We start from the raw sequence: 22,903 nt of genomic DNA, 5'->3' as shown, positions 1-22,903 counted from the left end.
CTCATTTTCCAAGCTCTATCTTCTTCGTTTCTTCTCATTATTGGAGTTGCCCAGCAGGTCGCGCGTGATTGGCAGTTGGAGCTAATGGATAATATACTACTAATCAAGCTTCGTGACAATTGACAAGACAGTTTCTTAGAACTCAATTAAAGCCGAAAAGAAAGTGAAAACTAAATACTAGCAGACTACAATCGCATGGTGTGGCATCAGATTCGGGGTCTCGTAAGTCTAAAAGGAGGAGAGTCGTCTTTGCTTGCAGGAATCACATTGCACAACTACGAACGCACCAAAACCATAATGATATTACTTTTGTCTCTGCAGCTAATCCTTGCCAGTGCCACCCCCAGCAAGCAACATCTTTTTTCCGCAGTCATGGTTCAACGCGGACACGCAAGAATTAGAATAAGTAATAACGCAAGAGTTTTAAAGAAATGGAGAATTCCACTCTAAAGCCAAAAGCCAGCTAAATTGTCGCCAGACAAGTTGAAGCAGCCTAGGCAGACTATCATTTTTTTATAATCTGCACTGAGAAATTCGAACATGTCATTCACTGTGCCAATTCTTGTGACAAAAATCATCTATTTTGCAGTACAAGAAATGCATAACGTCAAACTAAGCCTGACGGTAAACCCGAAGCAGAAGCAAGAAAAAGGGCACATCATTTACTGGCAGCACGAGTATAATCAGTTCTGTGTACAGCTTGTATTTACAATTTCAGAAGAAAACGATGAATTATTACACATTTTAAGCTCAACTCCTTCCACCGAAAACATTTAAGCGTGTATTTGGCAGTGAGACATGACATTGGATTTAATTTACTCATATTTCAATCCGATAGTCACAGAATTCCACATTGCCACATGATGTCAATTGTAAGGTTAGACGTCGGAACCTCCATAAGCATAACAAACCCAGGACAACGTTGAAAAATAAGACATCCTAGCCCTCAATCTCTTGGAGGAAGGGCATCAGTTTGGAGGATCATCTCTCATGGCAATGCCAACCTCAAAAGGTACTCAATGACGAAAAGTCTTTACCACCTGCTCAATTCGTCTCCTACAAAGTGGACAGTTTGTCAAGTGTGAAGAACACGCCATGCAACAGCACATATGGCCACACCTGAAAGTCAAACCAATAAAGCTTCCCCGTTTAAAATCCTGAAACATCTATCTTGCAGAGTGGACAGTATATAGCTTGCAACACAACCTAATCTACAGGTGTCACATAGAATAACCCAGTGCCACCAACTGTTGCACGACATGACTATCAATTAGTTGAAGAGAGAAAAGAATTTGGTGGAATGCTTACGGGACAAAAACTGAATTGTATTCCTGCTCCAAGCATATGACACATAGATCCGGCATTGTTCGATCCTTTTTACTATTATCTGATCCATTCTCAGATACACCATTTGAACCTGCAAACAGTAAATGAGGGAGATACAGGACCATGACAAGCCCATGCACAAAACTGAATATTATTACAGAGAAACAAGAGTAGCAACCTTCCTCCTCTTTGCTTGATCTTTTAGCTGCAGCAGCAAGAACCCTAAACAGACCATGATAGCATATGAATATAGGTATATCTCGACGCGAAGAAAAAACACAAATAGTAACAATGAAGATAATGCCTTAGAGACATGCTGGAATCTTAATGCCCCTTGTCATGACGTAGATAATGCCTCAGGTAAAAACACTTAAGAGCACATGACTTGAGCAATTCTATGGATTTATACCTACTCCTCAGTTCCCAATGACGCTTTCTCTCCGTGATATATTGGAAAGCATGCTTTGCAATTAGATAAACACCAAACACAGTGAATCCCATAGAGGCATATCTATACCACCTGGAAGCAACAAATTACAAACAGAAAACCTCAGAGGACTTCAGAATGTGTGTATACAAGAAATAAGATTTGAAATGATAGTATGTGGCATCTCTCTCTCTCTCGCCCCTCCTCCCCTCCACACACCCCCCCTCCGGGGGGGGGGGGGGTTAGGTAAGGTCAGCTACAATGGAATATGTGGGTTGTATAAGTGTCAATGTCCATCAAGTATGAACCTGGATCATCACCCTAGATATGCAATAAGTAGGTCAATAGTTTTGTACAATGCAAAAAATGGCCCATTGTGGGGTTTCTAGATCCAAATGCTCTCTCTCTCCCCCTCCATTTCCTTGGTTAAATAAGGTCAGGGGAAATGGAATGTGTCGGTTGTACAAGTTTAAATGTGTATCAAGAATGAACCTGGCCCATCTCCCTAGATTTGCAATAAGCTGGTCAATAGTTTTGTGCGACACATAAAATGGCCCTTTGTGTGGTTTCTGCATCCGGATTGTCCCAATATCATCTTTAACAGCCTATTCACAAAGAAAGGTGTTAAAAGATTAACAAACAATAAGACACGCTATGAAAAGGAATCATTTCTTATGTCAACTACTGGAGATGGACAACCAACACCCAGAACCTACAGGGAAGCACAAAAGTCAGATCTCTCACCCATTTAAAAGAAACATAGCCAAGAGCTTTTAAATAATGTAACCCTACTAAAAGTAAAGAAAGCCAAACAATTTTCAAACCACTTGTGCTGTACAGCTGGTCATGTAGACCATAAGTTCATTAAAAAACATCATGTATCCACATTGATATCTTTTTGAATGGGAATATAAACTTGGTAGAAAGACATTGTCTTGCATTAGAAATCGAAATATCCCACTACACATGGTCAATTTTTTATATTACACACGAGTTCAAACTTCCAGCCAATTTAAATTCACCAAGCTGTTCCTTGCTATAACATCATGCATGTGTTTTCTTAACCCCTATAATTTTTACCATTCAATAAGATAATTTTGGTATTCTCATCATCAGAATTCCTAATGAACATGCTAGGATAGATTTGATACTCTTATCCTATTTTTTTCTACCACTGAGCTATAAGCCCATTTTGGAATTCTTATCATCAAAATTTGTAACAAACATACTATGACGTGAATTTTGACTGCATAAAAGAGAATATTAGTTGTCGTTCAATTTAGGGAGCAACCATACCTCACCAACAACAGTCAAAGGTGTCCCAGTTGGAAGAACCCGCTCAATCCTCTTCACTCCTAGCATCTTCAGACATATTGTCAGCATCAAGCAACAGGACAGACATACACATCTCAGGAAGTGAGAATGCAAGGGAAATGATGAAAATACCAAGACATACCTTAAGACCCTGAAGATAGTCCAATGTTCCACGTACAAGAGACCGTCCGGACTCCTCAAAGACTTCACTTCCTACTGTCAATACCAAACCTGTAGCACCACGGGCTCCAATGACATTTACACGACTAGTCCCATCATCCTGGAAGGGAAGAAACGATAAAATCAAAGTAGCTTCCAAAAATAACACTCATATCTTTAAGATATTCATCAGTTCAACTAGCTCATTACAAGCATTTCAATGCAACCATGATGCATTGGTGCCTGTACACGTGTTACAAGAAACAAGTCTCACCAGGTACCATGGGACTTCTTTACACATAGAAAGCATCAAAGCAGAATCCTGTATCCATGAGCCAGCATCATTGTGTTTCAAAAAGTGCTGCTCTGCCTGAAAGAACAACATTAAAAATCTATTAAAAAAATCACAAAATACAAGAAAAACAATTCCGATGCCATTTAAAGAACTAGTCCATGTACCGTCTCTTCCACAATTACACCTCGCAAGCCACTGTACTCACAGTTGATCGGCGTATCTGAACCAACTCTTCCAGATATCGCAACCACCACTGGCAAAACTTTGTACGCACTATCCAATAGTTGAGCTAAAGGAAAAAAGAAATGTCGAATTAATTTGCCAACAAGATTAGAGGTCAAAAAACCTCCATATACATCTTGCTTTGAGGTAGATAGGCTTCATTAAAACCAAATAATTCATGCCGATCAACACTTGGATACAACAAAATGTCAAATGATCCATATTTCACATGTACCTATGGACAAATATATTGGCAGGCAAGAAGAGCCTACAACCAAAATCAACTTCAGAGCAGAAGAAAACCATTGATTGGTACAAGTGTCAACAGAAGTTTCACAGATAGACTTGTGCAGCAGCAAATCTGTAAGTTTATAACTACATAATAGTAGTGATTATAAAGCTTAAGCTACTCAACACAAATAATTAAGCTAGAATTGGTCTTTAAATGAGTAAAAAAGGATACCCTGCCTTGACCAAGGACGAACTTGTTACTTGCTTTAGGGGATTGGTATTTTCAACAACCAAGAAACAGAAGAAATATAAAATATGGGACAACAGTAACACCGAGACACTGGGTCTCTCTCTCTTATAATAAGAAAAGTTTTAATACTATGAGCAGTGACAGTTCAGATGCATGACCACTTCAACCAAAAAAGACTGCAATGACATCCCAAGAAAATTTTTTTGGGGTTAAAAAGGAAGTTTTCCATTTTTCATTCGATCATACAGGCAAGAAATTTTGCTGTTATATGATTGTACACGGTCTCTCTGCTAAGCCTCATAATTAGACAGGGTATCAGAAGAAACAACACAGAGACCTCAATGCACATTTGGATTCTGGACAATAACTAATGGAATGTGCTTCAGCGACAATTGCTGTAATTAGAGATTGATAATGTGCATAATACAACTGCAGTGCCAAATAGCTAATAAGAGGCAAATAAGCCATAAGCCAAAAGCTTAAAAATGTCCAACAAAAACTAGACATGAAAGCAAAAACCATGGAAACTTCCATTTAATTACCTAAATCCTTCAGCTGATTGACTCGAGTCACAGATTTGAGGATGTCCGCATCCCTAAGCAATAAAAATCATCATCATACCCAAAGGAAAAAAAAATTAATGAATGCACGTGAAGAAAGCATTACGAAAACTGCAATTGCTGCTGTTTCACTTATTATATCAAGGGGGGAAAAAAGAGGAGAGAGAGATGTAAGTGAAAAACCTTCCACTGCTCCTCCCAAGAAGATAGAGAGCTGCTGCACTCAAACAGCAGCTTACTCCGCCCCAGGGTACTACCATCTTTACTTCAAAAGACTCTAGCAAACTTTATAGAACAAAAAGCGAAACGAAAAAAAGTTTACAGGCGAACAACCCTAGCAGCTATCAGCACAGCTAACTAATCAAAAGAAATTCTATAGCAATCACAATCGTCTTCAAAAACGATATTCCCATGGCGCAAGACGACGTCAAATTGTCAAGAAATATGAGGGTTGCTGTGTTCGGATTTAGGCAACTCCGAAAGTGGTAATGGGAAGAGATAATTCAGCAATTGCAGGAGAGAGAGAAAACATAGGAAAAAAAAAGGTTAGGAGGAACAAATTACGGGGGAAGGGGAAAGTGAGAATAGTTTTGTCCAGGAATTCGATTAGACTGAAAAAAATGGGAAAGGGGAAAACTTAGAAAGAGATGCTAAGCTTAGACGACCGGGCGAAGCAAAGCAACTCGCCACCTCCTCACTTCTCATTTATTAAGCATTTGGCAACGTGGGCCGTGGTCCTGTGGCTGGCTACAAGAACAAATATGGTCGACTCAATTACTAGTTCTGTTTAACCACCAGCTCTTGGCTGGTAGTCAGGTTCAAACCTTGCCTCTGTCAGGACGCAGAAATTGATTGTAAAATTGTTCCAGTTGATTACATACGTTGTCGTTTTGCTTATAATTCAGTAGATTCAGTAATAAGTAGGACGACGCCGCATTAGGCATGCATAAACCAGGACGACGTCGTGCGATAGGAATAACAGAATTAGTTGTCAACTTAATGAGTCGGTTATTCCATCCTATTTGTACCGCTCTGATTGGTGGAAAGGGTATCAGAAGTTTATAACAGAATTTCCCTCTTTTCAATACTTTCTCTCTCTATTCTCACTCTCTCCCAACTCTATCCCTTTCTCTTCCGACCCCTTCCCTTTCCCAAATTTCACGATTATCATCAGATTCAGAAACAATTCAAGATTTGAGGATGACATTGGATCCAGAGGCTTGACAAGTGGTATCAGAGCAGGCTGAATCCTTGGAACAACACCACAGAGAAGGAAATCTGATGGCAGAAAGTACCCGGTTCAAGACTTTGGAGGAGCAGATCAAGAAGCAAGAGATCAGAATTCAAGAGGTAATTGAAGGTCTGCAGTCCTCGCAACTACAGCAACAGCAAATGCAGAAGGAGTTCCGCACGGAATTAGAAGAAAATGGCAAGAGAGTAGAGAATCTGGTAGCTGAAATGAAGCAGGAGCTCAGTGCCTTTGTGAGGGCAGTGGTAGGCAAGGATAGAGCAGCTCCAGACGATGGCAGACAAGGAGTGGAACAAGCACCACTCTTACCAACTCCACCATTGACTCAGAGGCTGCAAATAGGATCAGACAACAGCAGGACTGCAAGGAGAGACACAAGTAAGATTCTAGTGCCAAATCCTCCTAGAATTGATTTACCTATGTTCACTGGTGAGAATCCGAGGGAATGGATCCGGAAATGCAACAAATATTGTCTAAATTACCAGATTCCTGAGGATCAGAAAGTAGAAGTTATAGAAATGTATTTGGAAGGAAAGACAGATATCTGGTTTCAAGGAATTAAGTTAGAAAAACCAGGAATGACTTGGAAAATATTTGAGGCATTGCTGTATAGGAGGTTTGACAGTAGAAATGGAAGAGATGTAGTGGAAGAATTTAATAAATTGAGACAGGCTGGTAAGGTGGAGGAGTATCAGGAAAGATTTGAGGAGCTTAAAACTTTAATGATGATTAGAAATCCACATCTGGATGAGGAGTACTTCGTATCAAGCTTTATTAGTGGCCTTAAGGATGAGATCAAAACCATGATAAAAATGCTAAAACCTGTAAATCTGTCAGAGGTGTTTGAGTTGGCTGCACTGCAGGAAGAAACATTAAGACTGCAAACAAGGTCCTCCAAGGAGGGAGGGAAGGCTGCATCTGATGAGAAATTTGGAATTTCGATGAACTCTTCCCAACACCAGATCAGCAGTTCTCATTATAGGGTTCCTTCCACAAGCCCCTTCAGGAATACTCCATTCAAGGGTAAAACAATGACTACTTCAGGTGCTGAATCTAGGAGACTCTCAGCAGAGGAGGTTCAATACAGAAGGAACCATGGACTTTGTTTCAAGTGTGGAGAGAAGTTTGGACAGGGTCATCAATGCAAATCTGGCCAGTTAAACTTGTTGATTCAGGATGAAGAGGAGGAAATCGAGTTTGAAGATGCTGTAGGAGAGCAAGATGAGTCCACAGGGAATCCAGGACAAGTCATGGAAATGTCCCTGCATGCTCTGTCAGAAGCCATGAAAAGGAAGACAATTACATTGGTAGGGAAGTGGGATGGAGAAGACATGCTCATATTAGTGGACACAGGAAGTTCAGATAGTTACATTAGTAGTGAGAAAGTGATTGCATATGACATCCCTTACCATTTGGTAGAACCATTTTCAGTGGTCGTGGGGAATGGAGCCTGTGTGACTGGCAAGGCTGTCTGCCCCAAGGTGATCTGGGGGATTAACCAACATAAATTTTGTTTTGATCTTAAGGTGATGGACTTAAGTGGGTGGGATATGATACTCGGAGTAGATTGGATGACTCATTTTAGCCCCATTACGTTTGACTTTCATCAGTTGATAATTTCCTTGCATAATCAAGGGGAGGTTGTGCAACTGAGGGGACAAGCAGAAGACTGTGAATTGGATCTCATCAGGGGAAGTGACCTGAGGCACTTCATTGAATATAAGAAACAAGTGTGCCTGGCCCTGAAGATGGGACAAGAAAAGTTACCTGAAAATTCTGAGGTGCCTACTAAGGTTCAGCAGGTCCTTAAGGACTTCACTGATGTGTTTCAGAGCCCAACTGAGTTACCTCCCACCAGGGAGATAGACCATGAGATTCCCTTGAAACAGGGGTCTCAGGCTTTTAAAATGAGACCTTATAGATATCCTCATTCACAGAAAGGGGAGATTGAAAGACAGGTTAAGGAGATGCTGCAACATGGGATAATCATTAACAGTAATAGTCCATTTGCTTCACCAGTTCTACTGGTTAAGAAGAAGGAATGCACATGGCGTTTTTGCGTAGATTACAGACGTTTGAATGAAATGACCATTAAAGATAGTTATCCTATCCTAAATGTGGATGAACTAATCAATGAGTTAGCAGGATCCAGGTATAAAACCAAGCTGGATCTCACCTCTGGTTACCACCAAATCAGAGTCAAACCCAAGGATACTCATAAAACTGCTTTTCAAACTCACTGTGGGCACTACGAGTTTCTGGTCATGCCCTTTGGACTGACCAACGCACCAGCAACTTTCCAGTCCCCGATGAACCAGATCTTTCAACCATACTTAAGGAAATTTGTTCTGGTATTTTTTGATGACATCCTAGTTTACAGTGCTACGCTTGAGTTGCATGTGGAGCATCTGAAAACAGTACTATCTGTCTTGAGGAAGCATAGTTTATTTGCTAAGAGGTCTAAGTGCTCCTTTGCCCAGCAGAGGGTGGAGTACCTTGGGCACACCATCACTGAAAATGAAGTATCCATGGATCTGTCAAAAATAGAAAGTATTATGCACTGGCCTACTCCTAAGACTATAAAGGAGTTAAGGGGCTTCCTGGGGCTGACTGGTTACTACAGGAGGTTCATCAGGCACTATGGAGTCATCTGCAGGCCACTTACAGATTTGCTCAGGAAAGACAACTTTGTATGGAAGGCAGAGGCACAACAAGCGTTTGATTCACTAAAGAGCATTATGTGTAAGGCTCCTGTACTTAGACTGCCAGACTTCAAGAAAACTTTCACTATTGAAACTGATGCTAGTGGGGGAGGGATAGGAGCAGTGCTAATGCAGGAAGGCCACCCCATAGCATTCTTGAGTAAAGCTGTATCACCCAGGAACTTGGGATTGTCAGCCTATGAAAAGGAGCTGTTGGCATTAGTGATGGCAGTATCTAAGTGGAGACATTTCCTGCTGGGATATCACTTTGTTATCAAAACAGACCACCAGTCTCTGAAATACTTGTTAGACCAGAAACTTACTACCACGTTGCAGCACAAATGGCTGGCTAAGTTGTTGGGACTAGACTATGAGATTCAGTATAAAAAGGGGACAACAAATAAAGTGGCTGATGCACTGTCCAGATTGTATGATAAGGATGCAGAGGAGGTACCTCAGCGAGGGTCCTGTTTAGCTATCTCTTCTGTTACGCCATTGTGGATCCAAGAACTTTAAAAGAGTTATGATACTGACCCTCACTGTCAAAGCATTATTTCACAATTCTTACTGGATCCTGCGGCTCAATCTCAGTACGAGTGGAATCATGGTTTACTTAAGTACAATGGAAAGTTGTATGTGGGGTCTAATACTGGACTAAGGGGTACATTAATCCAGGCTCTCCATGCATCTGCCATTGGTGGGCACTCTGGCCAAAGAGGGTGCTGGCAAAGGTTGAAAGCTTTGTTCTACTGGCCTAATATGAAGCAGGATGTCATCAACTATGTTCAAGCCTGTGATACATGTCAGAGGTTTAAATCTGAACATGTCCCTTATCCTGGCCTGCTGCAACCATTGCCTGTGCCTCGATTAGCTTGGACTCATCTCACTATGGACTTTATTGAGAGCCTACCAGAATCTCAAGGGTATGATACTGTGATGGTCATCATTGATAGGCTGACCAAAGTAGGACATTTCCTAGTGTTAGCTCATCCTTTCACAGCCAAACAAGTGGCTCAGCTCTTCCTGGACAATATATTTAGACTGCATGGACTGCCAGAGTCTATTGTCACTGACAGGGATAGGATCTTCACTAGTGCATTTTGGCAAGAGCTCTTCAAATTGGCTGGGACAGAATTGAGGTATAGCTCTGCTTATCATCCTCAATCAGATGGGCAGAGCGAGAGGCTTAATCAGTGTGTGGAAACTTACCTCAGATGCATGACTGGGGAGTTCCCTCACAACTGGAGTAAGTGGTTGCCCCTGGCAGAATGGTGGTACAACTCATCCTACCACTCCAGCTTGCAAATGACCCCTTTTGAGGCATTATATGGATACAAGCCTCCTCCCTTACCTCTTGGTCCTCACCTTGATACCATAATTCCAGCAACTTCTCAGTTACTCCAGGAGAGGTTAAGGATTTCCAGTAGTATCAAGGATCATCTCCTCAAGGCACAACACAGAATGAAACATTTTGCTGACCAGAAACGCACGGAAAGAACCTTTGAGGTGGGTGACTGGGTTTTCTTGAAACTCCAACCTTATAGACAGCAATCAGTAGCTATCAGGAAATGTCTCAAGTTATCTGCCAGATTCTATGGTCCCTTCCAGATAGCAGCTAGGATTGGGCCAGTAGCTTATCGTCTCAAGTTACCTGCTGGGGCACGCGTTCACCCAGTATTCCATGTCTCTCTGCTCAAAAAGAAATTAGACCCCCTCCAGTCAGTTGCTCCCACTCTACCTGAACCTGACTTGGATGATCAATGCCCCTTACTTCCTGAACTGGTGCTTAGGAGAAGGGTGATTATGAGAAAGGGCCAATCAGTCATTCAGTATTTGATCAAATGGAGCCATCTCAGCGAGAAAGAAGCTTCGTGGGAAGACAAGGACTTCATCCAAGCCCAGTTTCCTCAGTTCAAGTCTTGAGGACAAGACTGTTGCAAAGAGGGTGGCAATGTCAGGACGCAGAAATTGATTGTAAAATTGTTCCAGTTGATTACATACGTTGTCGTTTTGCTTATAATTCAGTAGATTCAGTAATAAGTAGGACGACGCCGCATTAGGCATGCATAAACCAGGACGACGTCGTGCGATAGGAATAACAGAATTAGTTGTCAACTTAATGAGTCGGTTATTCCATCCTATTTGTACCGCTCTGATTGGTGGAAAGGGTATCAGAAGTTTATAACAGAATTTCCCTCTTTTCAATACTTTCTCTCTCTATTCTCACTCTCTCCCAACTCTCTCCCTTTCTCTTCCGACCCCTTCCCTTTCCCAAATTTCACGATTATCATCAGATTCAGAAACAATTCAAGATTTGAGGATGACATTGGATCCAGAGGCTTGACAGCCTCCTACTAAAATGTCACTCTTGTGACTCTTCTTCAAATCCAGACGGGTGCGTAGTGCACTCGTCTGGTCCGATAGTGGTTCTGTTCTCATCGGTTCTCCGTAGGCTCAGTTGAGCCTCCCCTTAATTAGAGTAGGAATAGGAGTAGAAGTAAGGATGACAATTGATAAAAAAAAAAAAATTACTAGTTCTGTTCGACCGAGATAAAAATAATAATAATAATAAAAAGAATAGTACGAGGATGATTAATTGAGAAGATTTTGGGACGCCAATACTTTGGGGCGGTTTGGAGCTGTGGTATTTTTAATAATTAGTAGTATTTTTGAAGCACTTGATGAATTTAACTTTGTCAAGTATAAATATAATGAGATATTTGTCATTTCTTTTTTTTATGCATTATACAATTAATAGAAATTATCACATTGTAATAAATTTACATATAAAGAAGCTAAAAACTAATATGATAGTGAAATATTAAGAATACATTTTTTTAACGTAAATATAAATAACATGTAAAAATATTAATTGTTGATGAATTATTTATTCGTTCATAAATAATCACAATTAAAGAAACTCTGTACTAATGCTTAGGATAAATACTAGTTTTAGATGAAATCACAATTACATGTTGCTAATTTACACAGCTGAGTCTAATCGCCCTTTTTCATCCCCAATTCTTGAATCATACTCCCTCTCTTGTTAGATAAAATATTTGACAAAAAAAAAAAAAAAAAAAGGAACGCGCAAATATATTTAGATACTTTAGGGTTTTTTTTCTCTCGAATTAAAGAAAGGAAATGAATACATGAAACGCAGTCGTTAGGAGCAGCACATTGACAAGCCCTAATTGGTAATTTCGACGGCTCTAAAACCCTGAAGAGAGAGAAAGAGAGCAGGGCAGTAGGCAAAGGCATACTCTCCTGCAGAACCTCCCAAAACCTCTCGTCCCCCTCCAGTTAGGGTAGTTCATTATTCTCCGTCACATTTTCTGCTGTGTTTTTCTCTCTGTTGTTGTTAAATATGGCCACTGTCGCATTTAGAAAGCCTAATTCCAGGCGACTGTTAACTCTCTCTTCTCAAATCTACTCTTGTTGTAGAGCATCTTTAGTTTCTCCTCGCTTCTCTGTCTCCGAATCCCTATCTGCAAATGAAGCGTCCACCGCCTCCAACCCATGGTGGAGATCCATGGCCACCTTTACTCGAACGTAAGCCTTGGCTTCATTCTGTTACATATTTTTTCTTACTTCGTATATGCTGTAGAACTTTTTTTATTTCCTTTTTCTTGGTGCTGCATTTTAGCGCTATGCTCTTTTGCCTGTCACTGGATTGAATCAAGTTTGGTTCTTTTTTGGCTTTTATGTTCGGAATCCATCTGATTTTTTCAGTATTGACCGGGCGTGCTTTTTCATGTTGGAATTTTGGTGTTATTGGGGTTGAATGTGCCCCTCAAGTTCGTACCTTTTGCACCACAGAAGGATTTTTCTTTTTGGGTGTATTGTATTCTGTAGTGAATGTGCATGATGCTGAGTATTATTTCTATCCAGAAATTTTAACAGCTAGAGGTAGCGAAGTTCATGCACATAATTGCGCACTAAGATTCTGGTTTCTCGTGCTGGGTTTTGGGGGGAAAAAACCTTGGAATTTTGTTTCTCAAACTTGCAAATGAATTTAAAGTTTCCCTCTTTTTTACCTTCTACATGTTTTGGGTTCCGGCAGCAAGACTCATGTTAATGTTGGAACAATTGGACATGTTGATCACGGAAAAACTACTCTAACTGCTGCAATCACAAAGGTAAGTCTTTTTAGCTTGCCTGTCCTCTTTTTCACTTTACACAGCCTAAGTTTTTTGAGGGAATGTGACTTTTTATTAGGTACTGGCGGAAGATGGAAAGGCGAAGGCTGTTGCCTTTGATGAAATTGACAAAGCCCCTGAAGAGAAAAAGAGAGGGATTACAATTGCAACGGTTTGGACTCTTTTTTCATTTATGGATTGTTGCATTTGAACATTTCTCTCCAATTATCACATCCATTTCCCTATTTTAACTTCTAATTTGCAGGCACACGTGGAATATGAGACAGCGGAAAGACATTATGCACATGTAGATTGTCCTGGACATGCAGATTATGTTAAAGTGAGCCATAAAATTAATTTATGTGTTCAGAATATAGATTAATTGATTTTTTTCCCAATATTTGGTTGTCAAGGATGCTATAGGTGGTACTGATATTATTCCTAGATGATTTGGCTCTTTTCTATTCAGCTTTAGAGTGAAGTCTACTATTAGCAAGCTGCTTACAGACTGAAAAGTGCAACTATTAAAGCTTTAGAAATTTTCTCTGCTTCCACCATCATTTAATTTCCATGGCAGTAAGTTTGGTTGTTATACCATGTAAGACCTGTGTAGTATCTGCCTGAATCATGATTTGATGGGCATAATATGCTTTTTTAAATAGAACAGTTATGAAAGAACATAAAAAGATTGAAATGAAGAATGGAGATAGCTATCCTCAAGAACACAATTAAGCACATTTTTTTAATTACAAAATTCTTTCATGTAACGAACAATTGGAAAAACAAAGGTGCAATGAGATAAATGTTTTCTTTGCCTTTTTTTTTGTCAGAACATGATTACTGGAGCTGCGCAAATGGATGGAGGAATCCTAGTTGTATCTGCTCCTGATGGGCCAATGCCCCAGACAAAGGAACATATTCTGCTTGCACGGCAGGTCAGTGTCTCCTTTATATATTTTTAACAAGTGTGAGAGACTAAGCTGATGTCCAGTTTAGTAACTTAATGTGTTCTTTATGGTTTTCAGGTAGGTGTACCGTATATTGTATGCTTCTTGAATAAGGTCGATGCAGTTGATGATCCTGAATTGCTGGAACTTGTGGAAATGGAACTCCGTGGTAAGCTGGTTTTCCTTTTGAAAGCATTGATGAATGTTTGAAGCTTGAATAGTTAATACCACAAGCTTCATTTGGAAGTGTATTACATGTGTGCTTTCTCATTTTTGTAGAACTACTTAGCTTCTACAAGTTTCCTGGGGAGGAAATTCCGATCATTAGAGGTTCAGCATTATCTGCTTTACAGGGTACAAATGATGAAATTGGTAAGAAGGCTATACTAAAGTTGATGGATGAAGTGGATCGATACATCCCTAATCCTGTACGTCAACTTGATAAGCCTTTCCTAATGCCAATAGAAGATGTTTTCTCCATCCAGGTAAATACGATTTACTTTCCATTATGAAAGTATGAAATTTTTGTTATCCTATGTTCCAGGTATTTTAAGTACATCACTAACAGTTTATTTTTGTTGGTGAATTGCATTTCTCTTTATTCGGTGGTAAATGTCTGTTAGACAGCAGTGTGTTTGTTTCACTTTCCTTTGAAACTTACTATTGCCCTCCTTGAACTGAAGAGCCTGTTTATGTTGTGCATTCAAATCATGAGTGCATCAGATGGATACTGAAACGCTCATCCCTTCCTTGTTTACTGGCCGTATATGGCTCTTAGCTATGTATGGAATTATTCTTTTGCTGCTTTTGGAGGAATTGTTAATGCCAGGAGGCATAGTTCTCATGGTGTTTTGATTGGTTCTGGTTATTTGTCAGGGACGAGGTACTGTTGCGACTGGCCGTATTGAACAAGGTACAATCAAAGTTGGGGATGAAGTGGAGATTTTGGGGCTGATGCAGGTAATGTGTATCGTGAAATTATCATTCTTGGTTTTATCTTGGGAAGCTTCCTAGTCATTTATTATATTGTCATTAAACTTTTCAATTGGGATTGACAGTGTCAATATTTTCACTGCTTCAGTGGTTTTTGGCGACTATTATGCTATGGTTCTTTGATGTGGTGGATTATTGTACTTTTTCACTCTTTATGGAATCAATAGATCTTATGGTCAACATTACATTTTGTTGAAATGTTGTCCTATATTTTGTTATCGGGGTAAAGTTAATTTTCAGAATCTGGATGGAGAGGGTTGAGTTTTAAACTATACTTTTATAATTTACTGGTCGTACAAGTCTAGATGTACAGGTGGGTGTGCTTGAAGTCTAAACTTAATCCTTCATTACCACTAATCTTTGGAAGGAATTACATGCTCCATATTGGTCTGTTTTGTTTCTTGGACTTCACAAACTATAGTAACATATGGTGCATGCACTTGGTCAAACCAGATGAACCTTTGTATGAAATTTTGCCTCCACGAGTGGCAATAACCAACTGTTATTTGTAATTTATGCTCATGATATAAGTCCTGGTGGTACAGGGAAATCTGAAATCCACTGTGACTGGTGTTGAGATGTTCAAAAAGATCTTGGATCATGGACAAGTAAGGGACTAAAATGCTCTGTCTTGTATTATACACATACATTTTATGCCTTACAGCACTGTTTTCTTTCTTTGCCAGGCTGGTGACAATGTTGGACTCCTTTTACGTGGTTTGAAACGAGAAGATATTCAGCGAGGGCAGGTTTGTGTCATGAAAAAAGGCTAGTGCAGAAGCAGATTTACTGCTAGTTAATAACTTGAGATGAATATCTTGTGTAAATTTGTTACATGTTGTAGGTTGCTTGTCATTTGTTAAGTTTGAAGTTACTACCTTTTGTCCTGTTTTAGCTCATTGATAACTATTTCCTCTATATTTTATCTTTAGATGACATGAGCTTTCCTGTCTTCTAATTCTTGATAACTAGAAGAATGGGTTATTGAGGGAGGTGGGCATTTAGAGTGGTACCATAATCTATGGTGCTAGAGCTTAATTGTGAATCCGAATAATTAAACCAAATTTTGTTCCATGTCTTTTATATTGTTAATCATACAGGTTATTGCAAAGCCTGGGACAGTTAAAACATATAAGAAATTTGAGGCAGAAATATACGTTCTCACAAAGGATGAGGGTGGTCGCCACACTGCCTTTTTCTCAAATTATAGGCCTCAGTTCTACATGAGGACTGCTGATGTCACTGGTAAGGTGGAGTTGCCTGAAAATGTGAAGATGGTTATGCCGGGGGACAATGTAACTGCTGTTTTTGAGCTAATTTCTCCTGTCCCCCTGGAAGCAGGTTAGAACAACCAATATGCTTATTCTAATGTTTTTATATTTTAGCTGATTCTCTTCTAGTATGATGATTTTGCCTTCCAGTGTCATGTTATCTTCATTGCTATGCCTTTTTGCAAATGTGGCTACATGAGTTCGACTTCTACATTGTGCTTTGTCAGCATGCATTAACTTAAGTTATTTACTTTTCCGTGCCTTCACTCTGAGGTTTTTTCATTTCTCTAAAAATCTTTGTTTGGCTCTGACTCCCTTCAGGAGGCAGTTTTTATTAATATCAGTTGCAATTGTTTTTCTTTTCATGGTGACAGAAATTATGGGGTTTTGCAATTCACATATATGAGCAAGCATATATGCTATGCAAAGATGAATTGTAATTGGAGGGAAGGGCTTGATTTAGGTTGAAAAATGTAATTTTCTCCTTTTGCTAAATGCTACCATAACAGCACAGTGGTAGAGCCTGCCCCTAATGATTTCAAATCATTATGCCTGGGCTTTGAGGGCTCTCAGCCACATGAATAGTTCATTGTTCTTATTGGAATTCTAAAAATTCCTTAAGTAGAGAATGCTGTAAAAATAAACGGGCCATGGGAGACTTTTGAAGTATTGTAAAATAAATGGACCTGCTAATACCTTTATGTTTTTGTCACTACTGAATACTGCCCTTGTCTGGACGTCTTCTGATCCATTAGTTTTCATGTTATCTCAGCTTTTCATAATTCAGGCTATAGTGGTAATTAGGTAATGTGAAACTTTCTCAAGTGGCCAGAAAAGTATTTTACAGAGCTAATCTAATCAATCGATTGTTGCAGGTCAAAGATTTGCTTTGAGGGAAGGAGGGAGAACAGTTGGTGCTGGTGTTGTTTCAAAAGTACTGACCTGAGGTATGCATGCAATGGAACTTTTATGTCCTTTGAAGAGGATGAAACTGAAACTCTGGTTGATATATTTTGAGAAACCTGACATATTGGTCAGTGCATATGTAGACACGTTTTTCTTGGCTATGTGAAAACGATTGAGCAGAGATGAACGTGATTATACCTTTTCAAAGGCTCCACCATTTGTGGTTCTGGCTTATTGGTCAACATAGTTGTGATTGCTTTGAAATGTGATTGTCTGTATCATTAATAAGCAATTTTCTTTTCTAACAGTACTCATGGTCCTCGCATTGACTTGAGCAAGCGGGAAGATTGTTAATGCCGTCGTGTACTGCGTGCGATGATGGCATGTGTCGATTGAAAAGTTAAATGCGTGGATGTTCTACAAACTATCCTATGAAGGGTGAAAACTGAATTTCTAATTTATTAAGTTATTAAATTATTAAGTACCAAAACATTTAGGTTATTACTTATTTTTGGGAGTAAATTTTGTAGAGGAAATTTAGTGCTGTTTAATTAATTTAGATGTTCAATTTTTTGATATTGAATGCTATTAAATATATTAAAGTTCAAATTTATTAAGTTTAAGTATTCAATTATCCTAAAAGGCCTCTATGTCAACGAGGGACCAAGTCACCAAACCGCATATAGAGGCCCCTGTGTCAACCAACAAGGACCAAACGGTACAGCAGTAGGCTCCTAATTTCTAATCCATTTTTGGCCAAGAAGTAGCGTGGCAGTCGAGTATTGCTAGTGACCGGACGCCAATGAAGTAGCATAATGATTTTGGACTCTAATGAAGTAGCACAATGATTTTTTACTTGAGGACTTCGGTGTGTACAAAATCTTCAGCATTTATAATAGGGTTATTATCACCTAATTTTTTAAAATCATATCGCTACTGTCAATTTACTCTGCTGTTATCTTTTAGTCATTTTATTCTCGTAGGTAATTCAATTCAACATATTAACAAATTTTAGATAACAATACCTTTTTACTTTATAGCATTATTACTTTATCCCTTTAACTTATATGTTCTAAAAGAAAAGTTGGCCATAGATTGTAAATAGTGAAACAGATATTACAACCTTTCAGTTAAATTTTTTTCTTCAAAAAAGGGACATAGTCTTCCAATCTTCAAACGAGTATTCAATTATCCATTCCCTTGCGAGATAAGATATACTATTACAACTGTCAAAATAAGAAGCAACTACGCATCCAAAATCTTGAAAGCCAGAATAGACGACGAGCCCAAAAAGTTCCATATACATGATGCAATGTCCTTTTCCCTAGTGTTACACATGCCGAGCAAACTGCAAAATTTAGTTGAATGATTAGATGCGGATTTACATTGTTTCAGGTAAAGAGCAACGAAGTTGGTCCCTGCTAATTCCTTCGACAAACTGGACAGACTGGACTTCTAAGAACTTCCAAATCGAACTCATACGAGCCTAAGAACAGCCACGGTCATTATAGCAGCAGCTCGGAAGTATATGTCTTTTAAGCTTTTGTCCAACTTATTCATAATCTCCTCCTCTCTCACATCCAACTTGTTTGAATTCTTGATCGAAATAACAGTGTCTCCCAATCTATTTACCGCCCAAGAAAGCCAAACAAGTCCAATACCCAACCCGGTGTTCAGGAGTTTGGATGCACAGAAGGGTACCCTAGCACAGGCTACTTTGCAGACAACTGAAAAGAGAACAGCAAGACCAGTTCCAGCAATGCTAGCAGAAAACTGTGTGAGAGCCTTTGGCAGTTCGGGACCTGATTTTTTAAGTGAAAGGATTGCAGTTCTCCCATGTAGCTTCTTGTCAACGGTCAACGAGAGAAGGCTTTCGCATGCATGGAACAAGTTCTTTCTGTAAAGTTCCCGCTCTTTTACAGCTTTCATATTGCTCTTTTTATTCGAAGTCGCCTTATACTTAACTTTCTCAGAACTATGAAACAATAAGATGTCAGAGAGAGAAACCAAAATATAATTGCGCAGGATCAGGCCCACGCTCATTTAGGCTAATAAAATCAACACTACCTCTTAAGAATGATATAGTGAAGTTACGATTTTCAACTAGAAATAAACACACCTTCTTCGGCATGTTTTTACTTCCTAGAAGACCTACAGGCAGCCCAAATGCAAGTATTTACATTTACGTTTAGTGTAGTTTCACATATATGCATAATCATATGTTTCATGAAATGATGCACATTGCATGTGAGCAGAAAATGAAGTGCATGACATCACGAAAATAGATATTTACTACAATTCATAGTGGTCAAACTTTCAAGAATCTCAGATTTTTAGTGAAGCTATTGGAGTATGCTCTTACTGGGATTTGTCTTGATTGACATTCTGGACTAACAGGAAATAGTCTGAAATGGAAGGGTCATCTCAAAAATGAACAAACCATCCAGACCTTCTGTTTACTTAACTTATAGATTCTTTAGTGTAAAAACCTGAAGCACTGGAACAGTTAACTACTAGTAAAGGCTTAATGACCAATGCATTATGACACGCATTCAGGACAAAGCATCGATTGCAAGCTGTATGTCAACATGTGAAACTACTTGTAATTTATTCTGATTGCACAAGTAATACTGTTGAACTGAAGACTTAGAATGTACATAAAAAGGTACTATTGATAAATTTTTGCAGTCTGTAATAGGTTTTTTTGATTATATATGAGATGTATTCTCTTGAATTTGGTGGTTACTGAAGTTTCTCTCACATCAGAACTAATTTGTCATTTCCATTTCACAAACTTTGGCCTTAATTAACACATTTAGTTTCATATCGTTAACACAAATTAACACAAAAACCAGAAAATAAAAAAGTGAAAGCAAAGTGCACAACTTTGAATGGCTAACGCATAAAACTACCTCTTCACAGTTCCAAACTTTGGAGGTGATCCAGTAATATCATTCCTTGGTGCTTTTCTGGTCCGCCTGTTTCATAAGTTGATTGCAGCACAGATCATAAATTACAAGCAAGAATATGGGCGATTTGTAAAACTCCAGTAGGAAGATGCAATAAAGTAGATTAAGGGGGGAAAAGGAAAAAACTCACTAAATTGTCAACATGTCTCTAGAATGATAATAAAGTTTGCAGAATATCAGAACACTAATGTCCTATAGAAAAACTTAGTTACGAAGTAAAAGCAGCTATTGGTACCTATCAAAGTAAGGGACCACCATTTGTTGCTTCTTCAACTTAATCGAGTTCTTTGACAAGTACAACTTAGAAAGAGCAGTAAGTATATCCTCCATCTCAGTCCCAGAGCTGGCAATTGAAAGTCGGTCATCAGGATGATACGGGTCATAAGTAATTTCTGAAACATGGCCCACATCCCCCGCAAAGAGAGGTTTCTCAGACAAAGTTTCACTACTTAGTGAGACTAGAGAAGGCTGAGCCTCGGAATCAAGAAAGGTCCGCCCATAAAAAGGTAAGACGGGTTCTTGAGGCATATGCAGGGTTGGTGCTTGAGGTCCCACCAAATCATAGAATAAAGTTAAATCTACACCACCTCTTTCTTCTTCATTTAGTCCAGACATGAGGTATCTCAGGACCCTCTCACGTATGATGCATTGATTGACAATCCCCGAGCTGAAGAATAGAGAGTTGGCAGGAAGGTCTGTTGTCAAACAACACAATGATACAGATCTAATTAAGCACCACGCAACTGCAAAGGCTGCCAAATCTAATCAAGTGCATGATATGGGAGTAACATGTTTAATCAAACTATTGGCTGAATTACAAAGATAATATCATGCATTAAAAGGCACCGGTTTTTGCCAGGGAATTTAGTACGGTACAGTGCATGAGTCCGTCCCGCATGTACTTAGAGGAATAGCACTGCTGTTTATAATGTTCAATAGAGACACATACGACAGGTTAAGCAAGGCTGAAGAAGATAATGCGATAGTGAATAGTATACCTTGAACATCAATGAGTAGAGGTCTTCGAGGAGTTGAGTCAGCCCTGAAGAATTCATTACTGTCCAACATGCCAGTCGATGGTTTTGATTGATCCTCTGTCCAATGCAGCCTTGGTTTGTAATACCATGGCTGCAAAGAACCCTGATAGGATCCAGTGTTTGTCAGGAAAGGTTGATAACCCTGTGAAGAAATCAGCAGACCAAATCAATAATCCGCTTTTGCATCAATAGTCACTACAACATAATCTGATTGTCATCAAATACAGATACTGTTAATCTGCAAGATTTAGATCTATACAAATTTCAATCCGGGCTCACAGATGTTTATGGGTGGCAATAGTGGTATAAAAACAATACAGGAAGGAAATTTGTAAGTGATAAGCACCTCTTATCCACTTGACAACTAACAGCGTAGCAACCTACAATAAACCAAAAATTTTGAACATGTTGAAACTAGTAATCAAGTCCAGCACTGGGAAGGGAGCTCAGTGAGTTGAATTTGAGCTGAAATAAAGCAGACTTTAAACATAAATTGCAAATCAGCAGTTCTCCAAAAACCCATAGGTATTCAATAATAGTAAAAGAACATTATGAGAAAAACCAGCAAAATCATAATAGGCCAAATAAGAGTAGGAATGAATATGATTTTAAACATAAATTGCAAGCCACCCACTGGCCAAAATTGGATGCCTGCAGATTCACCGGCAAACATGAAAACGGGCTTCAACCCAACAAACAACATCCAAAAGGAACCACCCTTTAGCGTTAAACACAACACACTCAACCACCAGATATCAATCTGTATTCCCAATTCCCATCTTTTTAGCCATCTGGAATTACACATAGTATATATGTATAATCAAAATTTCAAGAAGAAAGCAAGAAGGGGGAAAATTTTGAGTAGAGGATGATAGGCTTACCTTAAAGACCCTGCCTAAGCCTCCTTGTTCAGTTGGATGGACAAATAGCCCGGGATGGGAGCCATGTGAAGCCACCAAGCAAAGCTCTGCCATTCCTCAGAAACACCCACAGTATTCGGGAACCCTTCTTCTTCTCTTTCCAATAGCTTCTGATATCAAAGTCTCTGCCTTTTTGCTTTGGATTGCTCTGTCCCTCCCTGGGGTCTGAAGACTCTGAACAATCCTATCTTGGACTCATCCTCCCTCGCACCTCAAATTCCTGTGGATTTTATTTCAATTTTGAACCCTCGGATAGGAAATAATAACGTCCGCAATGTTTTCTTTAGGAAATAATAAGCAATAACCCTCAGACGAAGTGAAGTCATATCATGGACAGGAGAACCTCAACCTGTGACCCAAAATGGCTCATGTGGGGGCAGCGGAAACTGTTGCCAGGTTGGATTCTGAGTCCAGACAAAAAAAAAAAAAAAAAAAAAGGATCCGATTTGGTTTTTTTTCCCCCCTTTGTTGGATTAACGATTACCGCTCGATGACTTTTCTTTGGGGGTCCAGTTACGTTTAAGACAAATTTTTTTTTTTTTTTTTTTGTCAACACAGAGGTGTCCCGGTCAATCCTTACGGGGTCCGACTAATCCCCTGCGATCCGGGAGAGGAGGCCCCACTCCACTCCGGACACGGTAACTCCAGGCAGACTCGAACCTTGGTTGCCCAACGCCGGACAACGCCCCTAAAGAGGAAAGCGTGACCAACTGAGCTGCCTGGGGCAGTTACGTTTAAGACAAATGCAAGTAGAAAATAGGGCTCACACTTGGTAGACCTATGTTCAAAAATACAATAACTCAAATTGTGGCAAGTTTTCTCGTCTAGTGGTGCAGCACAATCTAGACTATTAGACATAATCAAGATAGGATCATCAAAAAATCATCACAATTAGAGTGTTGACCGCTTTTTTTTAGTTTTGCAATAGTCCTTCCTTGTTCTTGCTTGAATATTTTTTATTTAATTTTCCATAATAATTAATAATA

At 39.3% G+C, this 22,903-nt stretch overlaps 3 protein-coding genes across 4 annotated transcripts; 1 reads left to right on the top strand and 2 right to left on the bottom strand.

Annotated features, from left to right (window-relative positions):
* Positions 1–638: 638 nt before the first annotated feature.
* LOC113716941 (E3 ubiquitin-protein ligase SP1-like) lies at positions 639–5,406 on the bottom strand. 2 transcript variants are annotated; one of them, XM_027241502.2, is made up of 11 exons: positions 4,968–5,406; positions 4,767–4,819; positions 3,686–3,810; positions 3,501–3,596; positions 3,210–3,347; positions 3,050–3,115; positions 2,246–2,358; positions 1,736–1,846; positions 1,505–1,548; positions 1,309–1,417; positions 639–1,119 (listed from the first exon to the last, which is right to left on the bottom strand). In XM_027241502.2, the coding sequence occupies exons 1-11, from the start codon at positions 5,042–5,044 to the stop codon at positions 1,017–1,019; spliced, it is 1,035 nt and encodes a 344-aa protein (XP_027097303.1). In that variant the 5' UTR covers positions 5,045–5,406; the 3' UTR covers positions 639–1,016. The 2 variants fall into 2 exon arrangements, with proteins under 2 accessions (XP_027097303.1, XP_071920745.1); XM_072064644.1 differs by lacking the exon at positions 1,736–1,846 and having other exon boundaries at positions 4,968–5,190.
* Positions 5,407–11,967: 6,561 nt separating this feature from the next.
* On the top strand, positions 11,968–17,044 carry LOC113716925 (elongation factor Tu, mitochondrial). Its single transcript, XM_027241486.2, has 12 exons — positions 11,968–12,287; positions 12,799–12,874; positions 12,954–13,046; positions 13,140–13,214; positions 13,705–13,809; positions 13,900–13,990; positions 14,101–14,306; positions 14,698–14,781; positions 15,360–15,422; positions 15,501–15,563; positions 15,915–16,155; positions 16,961–17,044. The coding sequence occupies exons 1-12, from the start codon at positions 12,103–12,105 to the stop codon at positions 17,029–17,031; spliced, it is 1,353 nt and encodes a 450-aa protein (XP_027097287.2). The 5' UTR covers positions 11,968–12,102; the 3' UTR covers positions 17,032–17,044.
* Positions 17,045–18,154: 1,110 nt separating this feature from the next.
* On the bottom strand, positions 18,155–22,190 carry LOC113716917 (uncharacterized). Its single transcript, XM_027241474.2, has 5 exons — positions 21,879–22,190; positions 20,959–21,139; positions 20,196–20,655; positions 19,904–19,969; positions 18,155–18,966 (listed from the first exon to the last, which is right to left on the bottom strand). The coding sequence occupies exons 1-5, from the start codon at positions 21,969–21,971 to the stop codon at positions 18,468–18,470; spliced, it is 1,299 nt and encodes a 432-aa protein (XP_027097275.2). The 5' UTR covers positions 21,972–22,190; the 3' UTR covers positions 18,155–18,467.
* Between the last annotated feature and the right edge of the window lie 713 nt (positions 22,191–22,903).

The sequence above is a fragment of the Coffea arabica genome, chromosome 1e (assembly GCF_036785885.1).
Source record: "Coffea arabica cultivar ET-39 chromosome 1e, Coffea Arabica ET-39 HiFi, whole genome shotgun sequence".
NCBI lineage: Eukaryota > Viridiplantae > Streptophyta > Magnoliopsida > Gentianales > Rubiaceae > Coffea > Coffea arabica.
Note: the sequence above shows the minus strand (reverse complement) of the source record. Positions and strands in the feature narration are given on the sequence as shown.